Below are 12,695 nucleotides of genomic sequence, written 5' to 3'. Positions count from 1 at the left end.
CTAAACAGAAAGCAGAAATAGCTAGTGGGGCACCATGGGTCAGGGATGAGGGGTGAGTACCCTGGGTCCCAGACCTCGTAGCTAATGTTGTTGTTTTGGTTTCCCATTTTGGATCTAGTGCAAAAGAAAGTGCTCTCATTAATGGCAAGGTGTCCAGGTTTTAAATCAGGGGCCGGCAACCTTTTTCAGCCGTGGGCCGGTCCACCATCCCTCAGACCATGTGGGGGGCCGGACTATATTTTGAAAATAAATAAATAAACGAATTCCTATGCCCCACAAATAACCCAGAGGATGCATTTTAAATAAAAGCACACATTCTACTCATGTAAAAACACCAGGCAAGCTCCACAAATAACCCAGAGATGTATTTTAAATAAAAGGCCACATTCTACTCATGTAAAAACACGCTGATTCCCGGACCATCCGCAGGCTGGATTGAGAAGGCGATTGGGCCGCATCCAGCCCCGGGGGCTTAGGTTGCTTACCCCTGTTTTAAATGTTGCCCCATCACTGCTGCACCTCTATTATACTGAATTGCCCAACATAAGTTTACAGGATCTGCAAGAAGGAGGCATGTAGGCTAGCTCATACGTATTGCCTTCATGCTCCTAAGATTTGTGTTGCTTCCCCCCCCCCTTTTTTTCTCTAAAGAGGTTTGTGACCTGTAATAGCAAAGAAAGGAAGTAAGAAAAGGAATCTGATACGCTGATCTCTCCTTTGTCTTCCCCACCCCCTCAGCTTACTGAGACAAGTGCAGGTATCAACTGCTTGGACTCCATGTGCTGCTTCTCAGATGGAGAAACAGCATGTGCGCCTCTTAGAAGAATGCTGGAGCGAATGATGGGGAGCTGCAGCCCAACGCGAATCAACAGGTGTGGAATTTCTCTCAATTGCCTTTGCTGCCGACGGTTCTCTTATAAACTGGAGCACGACGAGCCGGCAGCTGTAGATGTCTAAGGAAAGGCAGGCGGCGCTCCTCATAGGGCCCACCCCCCTTTTTTTATTTTTGGATCTCAAAAGATCAGTGTTTCTGCTTCTCCTGTAAGCCCCTTCAGTGGAGTGCAAGAAAGGAAGCTGCCTTTGTATTGGTATTTTGTTCCGAAAACTTCCTGAATTTTTCCCGCAACGTCGTCCGATCCAGCAGCTGCAGTGTGCCTAGAGTGGCTTTGACATACGCATGAAGCTGCACATGAGCCGGGGCTCCCCTGCTCTCTGCAATACCAACAAGTGATCCGAGTGCATTTGCCAGGGAGCAGAAGAGAGTAGCTTCTGCTCATGCCAAGCTTTGTGCGTGTGCCGCAGTCCAAAAAAAGCTCCGTTTTTGGCTTCTCCTTTTCTTGTGTGCATATATCAATGTGATTTCCCTCCTCCTCTCTTGCCTTGTATTTCCTTTTCCTCAAAATCTGATCACTGTCCTGATTTATTCCCCTGATTTAGCTCTTCCCTGTGTTCGCAAATTAGAAAACGGTTTGTGCAGTCCCTTGTTTGTTCAGTGTCTGTCTGCTCACTAGTCATATATTGCAGTGTCTGATTCTAGTTATACAAAGGTTGCATTTTCTCCCCTGAAATATAACTTCCTCTGCAAATGTAAAAGGAACGCTTTGGGGAGGGTGTTATTTTATTTTGGGACTTTTATTTGTTCATTGGCAGTGTTTTGTTTTTTTAAAAAAAATACTTTTAAAACAATATGGAACAGGAGTTTTATATACGTACAATTGAATATCAAAACTTGACGGAGCCAAAGCAGCTCAATATAACAGTTTTAAAATTTTTGGGACTTTTCTACTTCTATCTGCAATACATGCCATTCAGAAATCAGTGCTAAATGTTCTTTCAGTTGTAGATACCTATTTTTTATTATTTTAAAAAAGCAGTATATCCAATAGAGCCCATATAAATATCCTTGACGAGCACTATTATGTTTGGAACCGTTTTAAAACAGCAAATTTTAGAATCTGCAGAATTTGTCTGCAACTTCGTCCTTCTGCTGAAACTAGGGTAGCCGGGAGGAAACAGCGTGACACAAACACAAGAGAGATATTTGTGGGGTAGAAAATCACCTGTTGCAGCTGAGTTTCTCCTAACACCTCTGATTGATAACCACGTTCTGGAAAATCATAGCCACTTCACTCCCTCTCCGGCCCTGCGGCCACCGTACTACTCGGAGCTAAACCATTTATAGACCTAGAGTTACGTGCAAATCTGGCTCGCGTGCCAACATGCCACGAGCGGCTACTCAAGGGGGGAAAATTGCCTGTTGCAGCTCATGGTTTTCTGGAAGTGAGACAAATCATGAGCACAGATTCCTATGCAAGGAAAGAGTGTGCAGCCGTGGTTTAGCTCTGAGTAGCAGCAGCAGCAAGACTGGGGGGTGGAGCGAAGCTTTCTTGTTCTCGCTAAGCCATCGTTGGGTTTAGTGTTATATGCAAACCAGGCCAATATCACAAAGGTTCTGGCTATGCCTGGTGTTCACAAAAGGTAGGTATAATCTGCTTCATGTTCAACTTTGGCTAACAATTCTGATGGTTTTTGCTTTTGTTTCTGCATCATCTATAAGTGTATGGCCAGCATGGTGTGACTAAAGTCTCCTATTTGACAGAATAGTACCCTCTCGAACTTACCATGCATCTTAAAAAGCAATCCGAGAACATGACTTGGCAGCATCGCAGCGCACCCCGCAGCATTTTCTGTTTTGGTTTTAAATTCTGCTGAAATAATTTGGTTTCCCTTTAGATCAGCCTTTCTCAACCTGTGGGTCCCCAGATGTTGTTGAACTACAACTCCCATCAACCCTAGCTAACAAGGCCAGAGCTCAGGGATGATGGGAGCTGTAGTCCAACAACATCCGGGGACCCACAAGTTGGGAACCGCTGCTTTAGATCATCACTTGAAAGAGACTTAATAATTTTCCTGGCCCAGTTTTACTTGGTAAATTGCACAGCACCGTTCCTCAGACAGTTTGGAATTGTAGCTCGTCTCTTCGTCAAGATTATAAGGCAGCAATTGTAGAGTAAAAGTTGATTCCCTAAAATCATGGATTTAGAGCAGTTGTGCTCTAGACATGGAGTAGATGTTGCCCAAATCACTGTGATCTGAGACAGACAGGACAGTATCAGTCTTCAGTATTTCTTCCCCGAATCTATCGGAGCACTGAGATGTGCACCCAGAATAAACTCTTGGGCACCTGAAGTCCTCATTCACTTTCATGAAAGGCTGCAGAGCATGTATTCAGATCAGCTGCTGCACTGGGAATGAATGGGGAACCTGTTCTTAGCAGGGGGGGGAGGCTCAGTGTTTGTCCTGAGTCATTGGACCAGGGTGAAATAAGTAAGCTTAGTGACAGTAGACTCGCCATGTGCTTATGACTGATAACACTTTGGGTGTGAGCTGAGAACTTTCTAGTTATCTGTCCCAGGATTGTCTGTTGTCAGATGAAACACACGTCTTCAGGCTCTGTTTTCCATATGATTGGTAGTATAGGTAGAACGTCTGTTTCAGCCATTTCAGTTATCCACTTCCAGTATTACGATTTTGGCCAACAGTATCCATCAAGTCTCTTGACTTACCCATGCTAACAATTTACCTGTTTTATTGGCTCGAAGACATTGTGTGACACCCATGATTACCAGCACTGAATATTCTGTCAAATAAGAGAACTGGAATGTGAAATCAGTACCTGGTGACATTCTGAATGGGAATGCTTTTGTTTCATCTAATGGTGTTAAATGCTTGGAGTGAAGGGGAAATGGGTACAGCACATGAAATCCTCTTTTAATGCTTTAAAATTAAAATATGATTTCTATTCTGAGCTTTCATTGATTTTTCAAAACAAGAATTTGTGCATGACTTTTCTAAGTTGCCAAAATATGTTGCTCGTCTGTCTTCCATCAATCAAACTGTTCGTCATTGCATTAGTCACTCAAGTGCTAATACTGAATCGTGTGGTTTTATTAATGATACATGTTCACAGCTACTTCCTCAAGATATTTCAGATAGCTGGGATGGAGATGGATGTTTCCATTATTATTCATTTTTGGTTTTTGTTCCGAATGTGTGTGTTTTTTAAACTTCCCAATGTGCTCATTTACACCTTTCTCCTGAAAAACGTGTGGCACAATTGCATGCCACTAATACGCATCTTTAACAAAGGTTTCACGCTCGTTCCAATGAGAGGAAAATATTCCACAATGGCTAGACGATCCTGCTCTTCACTGCATGCCACAAGTGACTAACCTATGGCCCCTTCCATATGTTGACTTGCAATTCTCATTGGCCCCATCAAGCGTGGCCAATTGTCAGGGATGGTGGATATTGTTCTGGGGGGCCATAGGTTAGCCACCTCTAGTGCATGATAAGCAGCAATTCCCCTGTAGACAATCCTGAGAATCCTCCACAGGAGTTGGGTTCCGAATCATGGCCACTACATGAAAACAAGCCCCATATGTGTAAAGGGGCATAATTGTTTACAGAATTGTGAGCTAGTAATAGGGGTGCTTCTAACATGAAGCTTTTCTCCATTTTTCTGGGGAATGTTCTGCATCTCTGTTGATCGCATCCAAAATGTTACAAAGCCCAGATTTGAAACCCAGGGCCCTTCCAGATGATGCCCATGATCATCCCTGGTCATTGGCCGTGCTGGCTGGAGCTCATGGGAGTTGGAGTCCAGCAACTTCTGGAAGGCCTCCCTGTTTTTAAACTATTCACACCAGAGGGGGAAACATAGACCCTTGGCTCGCTTCCGTTTGCTTTTGTTTTTTTAATCCTTTTAAAATCCCCCTCCCCACTTTTTTCCAAACAGAAATTCACATTTCCAGTCAGCAAAACTTCTTTCTTATTGTTACTTTAGATCATGGAGCTCTACGGAACCCTTCTATACCAACGACCGAAGCATCTTGACGTTGTCCACAATGGACTCAATCATATGTTGAGACTTTTCTCAGTGTCTTTTGGAAATCCATAAGTTTGCTAGCTTACAAACAGATTCAGTAGTATACCACTGGTTTAGTAAATCTGCTACCCACCCCCACCCCCAATTTTTTTTTAAAGAAAAGTATTTTTGTCCTGGAATGTCTCTTATTTCCCCCCAAATTGTTGCAGAAGATTTAAGGAGATTTTCCTCTGGGTTCCATTCCAAACAGCCTGGGTGGAATAGTTTGTATTTCATTTGAATGTCGCTGGAAAGCAGTTATGGGTTGTCCTACTATAAGAATATTGATTTTGAAGGTTCCAGATTATCAAACCATGTTGAAAATGCCATTTAATGGAGCTGAAGCCTATTGGCATTCTTCAGATGGATACTCTTGGTTTTCCATGATCGAGTCAATCAACAACAATATGTTGGAATTACTTTAAAAGGAAATATGTAGTTTGATTTGCTGTCCAGAGATCCGTAATCTTAAGAAGATAATCAAGATAGGACGTTGCTAGCACTATTAATGTGGTAGCTCCAACATCTCCACAAATTGAGAACTCAATATTTGTCACACCCTTGTTAGACTACCTGGAAGTTTTGAACATGGAAAATCACAGCAAAGTGTTGTTGAATGAATAATCGTTTTGTTCCCCAGGCATGCATGATCAGGGGGCTGCTTTTTTGTACACATTCCCCCCCTCCATATATTTATTTAGTAATATTATCCTCTTAATAGGAGAGCACTTTTAAGCAGTTAATTATTCTCCCGGTTTTTGCAGGGACTGCAGACTTAGTGGCAGCCCTTTTATGAATCCCGTATCATCCCTGTGCAGGAGTTCACATTTCAAAATGCCACCCCTGTGCAAATTGCTTGCATGTTCACTGCAGTTTCCTTTTTGAGCCAAACAGGTCATGAGCGACACTGAGAAGAGCATCATCTTCCTGGTGGTGGGGGAAAAAACCACAATGCGTAAAATGAGGCCATTGTGTTTCGCTTCCGTATCGGGGCTCAACTGCATTGAGTGCGATGAGCTCATGACACCCTTCATCTTTTGCCAGGCACCAGTGGGGTTGCTGCTCTCACCAGTCACGTGCCCCTATAAATGTTCACTTTGGAAGTGTCATTGCTTTTCCCACCACGCTGCTTTTGAAGGCAGCCTTAACTAACTGCGTCGGTGGCTGCTTCCAAAAATGCAGCAAGCCTCAAAGAACCCCGTTCCGTGTTTGGATCTCATTGCATTGACCTCTGGGTTGGGTCCTCTGCTTGCAGATACTGTCATTTCTAGGAATGTCTGCAAGTGTTTTTTGCCACAAGTTCATGTTTTCCTTAGAAAGGCGGGGTATTCAGTAGACGCCAGCAGCACTCAGGCACAGCTCCCGTGCATTTCAGTTTAGATGCACAAAGGAAGGCAGGTGTTCCCGGTGTTTGCATAAATGATTTTGTCTCCATTTTTTCTCCTTATTCAGTCCATTTTCTCAGTGACATAAACCACTAATTCATACATTCTGTTGCCCTCCTGGTTTTTCATTTCATCTTCTCATTTCATCTTTTCAGGCAAAAGGTTAGAAAAGGCATCAGGCTTGACAAATAATCCAGCTCCAAGCATTTATTGAAGTGTATAACTTAAGTTAAAAAAAGAGAGTGTTTGAAGAGTTAGATTTTTAAATACTTTTGTCCACAGTTGCGCAATTTGAAGAGTGATTGACTTCATTTTTTCAAAACTTCCCATTTCTCCCTCCTCTCTCTCTCCTCCCCTCCTCAGTGTATGTAAGGGCGCAGAAGAAGCATGTATTTAAACAAATTCAGGAAGCGTATAAGAGTCCATCTGTCCAAGCCCAGGTATAATTTTCTTTCTGAGGGGAAAAAGCAAAGTCAGAGAAAATTTATTTCATTGTACCATTTGTTTTGTGCATGATAAACAGGACCTGGGGCAAATGGAAGCAGAGCTAATATATTTTGTATTGGACCACAGATGCTTTTATAATTTTATCTTTTTTTAAAAAAAAAAACGTTTGTGCATTTTGGTTTCTTGGTCTGATTAGTTCTAGGTTCAGCCATAGGCCGAACAAAATGAATCAAGTGTGAAATTCATGAATTATAACATATTTGTACCTGTTAAGACCAGCCAGGAAAAGTAGAGTTGGGCCCATTTTCCTGCTTTACTGATTTTAGGTAAGGGGTAAGTTCTGTTAAATCTCTCTAGTTCACGGAATACACACAAGGAAACCTAGTGTCAAATTAGTGTTGCGTATTGCCGATTCCCTGGAAGAATCTGAACTGCAAAATCGCAGTTCAGCAGTCAAATGTTCATACAAGATTCCCAGTCTGAAACCCTGCGAAGAGGCATGATGTACGAAGAGGGCCTTCTTCATTCATATCACTGTGGAAGCCTTCACCACGGTAGGAACTCTGCAAAAACGTTGGCAACGGAGAACTGCACCTGCATTAAACCCTTGACTTTGCTCCTTAGGATTTCTAGATGGGGCTTCTGGAGGTACTCAAGTGACTCAGAAAGCCATCTCTCTTACAGAGTGTGACATTGTGCATATAATGCCTCGTGCTGTCTGGCACAGTCGTGCCCAGAACAAGCCAACATGGATTGTCCATCTTACGGGCAGCTCTGTGCGTTGCTTCGTTGGCCAAGTCCGTTCTTTCTTCCAACCCCAGTCTGCACATGGCCAGGTTTGTGGCATCCCCATTCATAGTGGGGTGTGCCTTTACTAAATGCCACACCTTGATTGTGGAGCATGTTCCCTGCTCTCCACGTTGGTGTTGGTGTGGGAGTGGTTCTGGGAAGAGTTTTGCGGCTGTCTTTTTGCGACTTGCATCTGTTGTATTTTGGCATTGCTGACAAGCTTTCTGCTGCTGCCCCAAATGTTACCCTCAACAGAAAATATTGGGATGTATCTGGCTCAACAGGGACAGAAGAGAATCCTCCTCTCACAGTAACCTTTGACAATTGGGCCTTGTTTATCATGAGAACAGGCGTAAGGAATGTCCAGCTCCCTCGAGCCCAATACAAAATGGCCAGTGGTCTGGAATGATGGCGGTTGTAGTTCACTAACATGGGGCAGGCCATGAGTTCTTCACCCATGGCTTGGAGAGTACAATGTGGAGAGGAGACTTAAATGCTCATGGAAATCAAGTGTTTAGGTCCCCTTGTTTAGAACCAGTTCAGACTTTACAGATTTTTCCACAAAAGGGGACTTGGCCATCCTCAGAAGTTCAGCTGCTGGGAGAAAGAAACTCCTAATGACAACAGACAAGAAATAAGCTTGGGACTCAGGGACTCAGTGGGTCAGGCATCTCCTACATGCAGCTCTATTTGCAATAGTTTGGGGGTATCTGCAGAGTCCCAAGGAGTCTACTTATTTCCAAATACTATAGAGTTTTGTCTGCTTAAAACATGCTATGCATATTTAAGGATGTTTGGAGATTTGCGGGAGGGGGCATCGTACCAAAAACACTCCCTGCAAAGTCCCGTTGCCTTCAGTGGGCCTGCACAACCTCTGCCCATGTAAAGTTTCACCGGTATCGCCCTGTGTGAAGCTGCATTTTGTAGTGCTAAACATTGCTCAGCCATTGAAAGAAGGTGAGGTAAAGTTACCCCTGCCCGTACGGGCCAGTCTTGCCAGACTCTAGGGTTGTGCGCTCATCTCACTCTATAGGCCGGGAGCCAGCGCTGTCCACAGACACTTCCGGGTCACGTGGCCAGCGTGACAAGCTGCATCTGGCGACCCAGCGCAGCACACAGAACGCCGTTTACCTTCCCGCTGGTAAGCAGTCCCTATTTAGCTACTTGCACCCGAGGGTGCTTTCGAACTGCTAGGTTGGCAGGCACTGGGACCGAACGACGGGAGCGCACCCCGCTGCGGGGATTCGAACCGCCGGCCATGCAATCGGCAAGTCCTAGGCGCTGAGCTTTTACCCACAGCGCCACCTGCGTCCCTGAAAGAAGGTAGTCTGAAACATTCTTTTGACCTGCCCCCCCAAAGTTTTTAAGGCTGAATAGAATCTCTCTTTAAAATTTAATATTCCAAATTTGATTGCTTTGTAAACTTCACTTTCCAAGTGTATCTAACATGCAATCAGTAGAACATTTGTACAGTGGTGCCCCGCAAGACGAATGCCTCGCAAGACGAAAAACTCGCTAGACGAAAGGGTTTTGCGGTTTTTGAGCTGCTTCGCAAGACGAATTTCCCTATGGGCTTGCTTCGCAAGACGAAAACGTCTTGCGTTTTTTGCAAGTTTGTGTCCTTTTTCTTAGCACCCTTAATACAGTTGCAACTTGACTTTGAGGAGCAACTCATAGAACGCGGTGTGGTAGCCTTTTTTGAGGTTTTTGGCGATTTTTGAAGCTTTTCCAAAACTTTTCCGACACCGTGCTTCGCAAGACGAAAAATTCGCTAGAGGAAAAAACTCACGGAACGAATTAATTTCGTCTTGCGAGGCACCACTGTATATTGAAATCTCTCTATATATCATGCTGGAATGACTTAAATGCCCAATAGGAAAAGCTGGGGGAAAGCAGCCAGGAGCTGGAGTTCAGGTAGCTCAAGTGTAGAGACCTTGTTTTGAACGCAGAAGGTTCTAAGTTTAGGCCCTGGTGTCAACTGGCTTTGAAACACTTTGGACTGAACCCCGAAGAGCTGCCAACCAGTGTAGACTACTGAGCTAGATGGGCTAGGAAGTTGATGCATAGTGGCTTCCTGTAACACATACCCATTGTCATAAGGATGCTGCGGAAACCTGCTGTGGCTCTGCTTCCTAAAATCCCAGGGATTGCAATTGGGTGCAGGTACTACACATTTGCCAACACTTACAGAACTTCCAGGGTTCCCCGGGGATAAGGAATGCAAACCCAAACTTCTGCAGTGTAGACTGGCTTGAGGAGGGACGTTTGCGTTAAACCCAGGCCCCACATTGAGAAATGTGACTAACGCTGGACCCTGGAAATGTTGAAGGACTGACTACAAGTAGAGCCTGTGTGCTTATTATGGAGCAATGCCAACAATAATTTGGTGGCAGACACAACTATGGCCATCTTTATCCTTTTTGCCATGTGTCATGTAAATGCGTTGAACCTCTGTAACAGCTGATGGACAGTAGAATGATAAGTGACTGAGAAGGGCCCAGAGACATATTAGGAAGTATGCAGGCTGTGCTTTCCTTCACTTGGTGTCCTCTTGTTGAAGTACCACATGCAGTGGCTGGAGGCCACCAAGTTGGAGAAAAATCACTGCAAAGGGATGGTTGATCATGCTCAAACCTCCTGTCTCTTAGCTCCACTGTGCATGGTGGACTTTTGTAGCAGAGTGAACTTGGATAGGATTGTACTGTAATTCGGTCTCACTAAAATCAATGGGGGGCGGGTAAAACACAGCTCATAATCTCCGTCTTGGGGCAGAATTTAGGTTTCAATGAGATCCCGTGCGACAGATAGTGCTTGTTGTGTGTGTACTCACCATTTTCAACAAGAATTGCCGTTTCAGAGAAAGCCTATTTTGTTACTTAGCTGCAGGATTACATAATTACTGACTTGTGTTTTTTTAAAGAAGCTGGGAAATACTTTATTTTTAAAACGAGGGTGGTTTCAGGTATGAGACATTATTCTTACTATGCCAAAGACTGCGCTTCATCAAACATGCTTGATTCAAGGTCCTGCAAATTGGTCCTCCTTCATGAAGAAACAGCAAGCCCTCTTGATTCTCAGTTGTGGACAAGCCTGGTGGGGTGCACTGCTCTCAGGGTTTGAAAAGGCCCCTGCATGGTGCCGTTGGAAGGAGCACCGAATGCAGCCCCGCCTTAGCTGTTTGAAACTGTGCAAGAGGGACATTAAAGCAGCATTGCCTGTTGGGAACCAGAGCAATAATAGGTACCAAGGAATCTTGACCCCGGGCACTGTGGCCACCTCTACCATCGTTTTTAGATCCTCTGTGGAAACAGAGTTTAATATAGCGTGCTGACCGTACTGCTATGTCAATAGGTTGTTCTACAAAAGTTTATGGAAATTATATTTATTGAATAAATCTTTTGACTTTTATGCCACTTGTCTTGTCTTCACTGCTTAAGAATGGGTGCATTCTGCAAATTGTCTGTGCACAGGTAGAGGAAGGAAAAGGGTTTGCAGCTCAGCAACTCTGCTATCCATCTTCCATTTTTTTTTTTTAAGCAAGGAGTTCAAATAGAAGGTGGCAGCTTTTTCCAGTGTTTTGTGTGTTTCATTGCGCTTCCACAGTAGGGATGAGGCTTCAGTAGCCTCTCACTTGAATCCAAGGGCCCTTCAAACTTTTTGATTCTAACACCTGGAGGGCCACAGCTCCCCATCCTTACTCTGCAGATTTTAACGCATTGGTTTAGATTCTTGTTTAGTCCCATTAAAAGCAGGGCTGCAATACTTGCAAGCTTTCTTTAGGATGCATCACAATAGCAGCTAGTGTTAACACGCACTCATTCACCCATAGAACAATAATCCATTATCTCTTGTTTGTTACCCTACACTGTCGGGTCTACAGTTAAAATATCAAGCTAAAAAAAACCCTAAACCTGTTATACAGTGCTTTATATTTACACGAATAATCCACCACAGCAAATAGCCATGGCTCATGTCGTGCTTTTCATCGAAGTACACACCAACCTGCCTGCCCAAATCAGAAACTGCTATACAACCACAAAGGCAGCTGCAGGTGTAGCAAGCATTGCAAATGATGCTCTTGAATTACTCAGTTTGGACTCCTGAGCACCCGCCGTCACGCTGCGCTAGGAAGAGATTGAGGTGACCTCTTGGGATATTCAAGTGCAGGGATAAAAACCTTCGTTTCCTCCAAGGGAAGATCTTGGGCCAAGTGCTGGTGGCTGGCACACAAAGCTGGCAGCGGGTAAAAGGTAAAGGGACCCCTGACAATTAGGTCCAGTTGTGGCCGACTCTGGGGTTGTGGCGCTCATCTTGCTTTATTGGCCAAGGGAGCTTCCGGGTCATGTGGCCAGCATGACTAAGCCACTTCTGGCGAACCAGAACAGCACACGGAAACGCCGTTTACCTTCCCACCGGAGTGGTACCTATTTATCTACTTGCACTTTGACGTGCTTTCAAACTGCTAGGTTGGCAGGAGCAGGGACCGAGCAACGGGAGCTCACCCCGTCACGGGGATTCGAACCGCCAACCTTCTTGCAAGTCCTAGGCTCTGTGGTTTAACACAAAGCTGGTAGTGGGTAAGGCTCTGCAATGCAGTCTCCATTTCCCCCTTCCTTGCCACCCACATGAAATTAGGGTGGGGGGTGTGTGTTCTAAATATCTAGTGAATGGAGAGTTGGCTCACAAGCACCTAAGCATCATTATAGCAATCACAAATTGGGGGAAGCCAAGAAATCGAAACTTTGTGTCCCATACTTTGGGGCTGCTGATTTTGTAACATTACACTGCTGATAAAAGGTTTTTCCACCAGATGAGATCTGGACCTCAATTTTTCACTAGATTCCAGCGAGGACAACATTGTAAAGAATCTTAACAACTCCTACAAGTGTTTATTCAGAGGTATGGAGTTTGGTGCATAGGGTGGAAACCTTACCTCCACGTCAATTCTAGGTGTACACCCAAAATATAAATATAAATGCATGTAGCACGTAGGTACATTCATTAAGAAGCCATGTAGAGTTTACACTCGCAGCACAATCGAGAGCAAAATCGAGATCTGCCTCTGTGTAATGTGTAAAACGTTCCTAAGTTAACCTGCTCCTCTTGCTCAAGAGAGCCCTCTGGAAATTCCCGTCACATCTTGCTGC

At 44.4% G+C, this 12,695-nt stretch overlaps 1 protein-coding gene across 8 annotated transcripts in view; it reads left to right on the top strand.

Annotated features, from left to right (window-relative positions):
• ATP11B (ATPase phospholipid transporting 11B (putative)) overlaps nt 1-9,017 on the top strand; it is an 86,625-nt gene extending 77,608 nt beyond the window's left edge. For 2 of the 8 annotated variants that reach the window (XM_082223944.1, XM_082223943.1), the window contains 2 exons: nt 739-872; nt 4,847-5,864. In XM_082223944.1, coding sequence (XP_082080070.1) covers nt 739-841 — 103 coding nt within the window. In that variant the 3' untranslated portion in view covers nt 842-872; nt 4,847-5,864. Of the gene's footprint in view, nt 1-738; nt 3,809-4,846; nt 5,865-6,675; nt 8,664-8,871 lie in introns of those variants that run through there. The other 6 variants (XM_082223946.1, XM_082223949.1, XR_014220093.1 and 3 more) reach the window with 5 other exon arrangements.
• Nucleotides 9,018-12,695: the final 3,678 nt, after the last annotated feature.

Source organism: Podarcis vaucheri (genome assembly GCF_965113315.1).
Source record: "Podarcis vaucheri genome assembly, chromosome: 5".
NCBI classification, from domain to species: domain Eukaryota; kingdom Metazoa; phylum Chordata; class Lepidosauria; order Squamata; family Lacertidae; genus Podarcis; species Podarcis vaucheri.
Note: the sequence above shows the minus strand (reverse complement) of the source record. Positions and strands in the feature narration are given on the sequence as shown.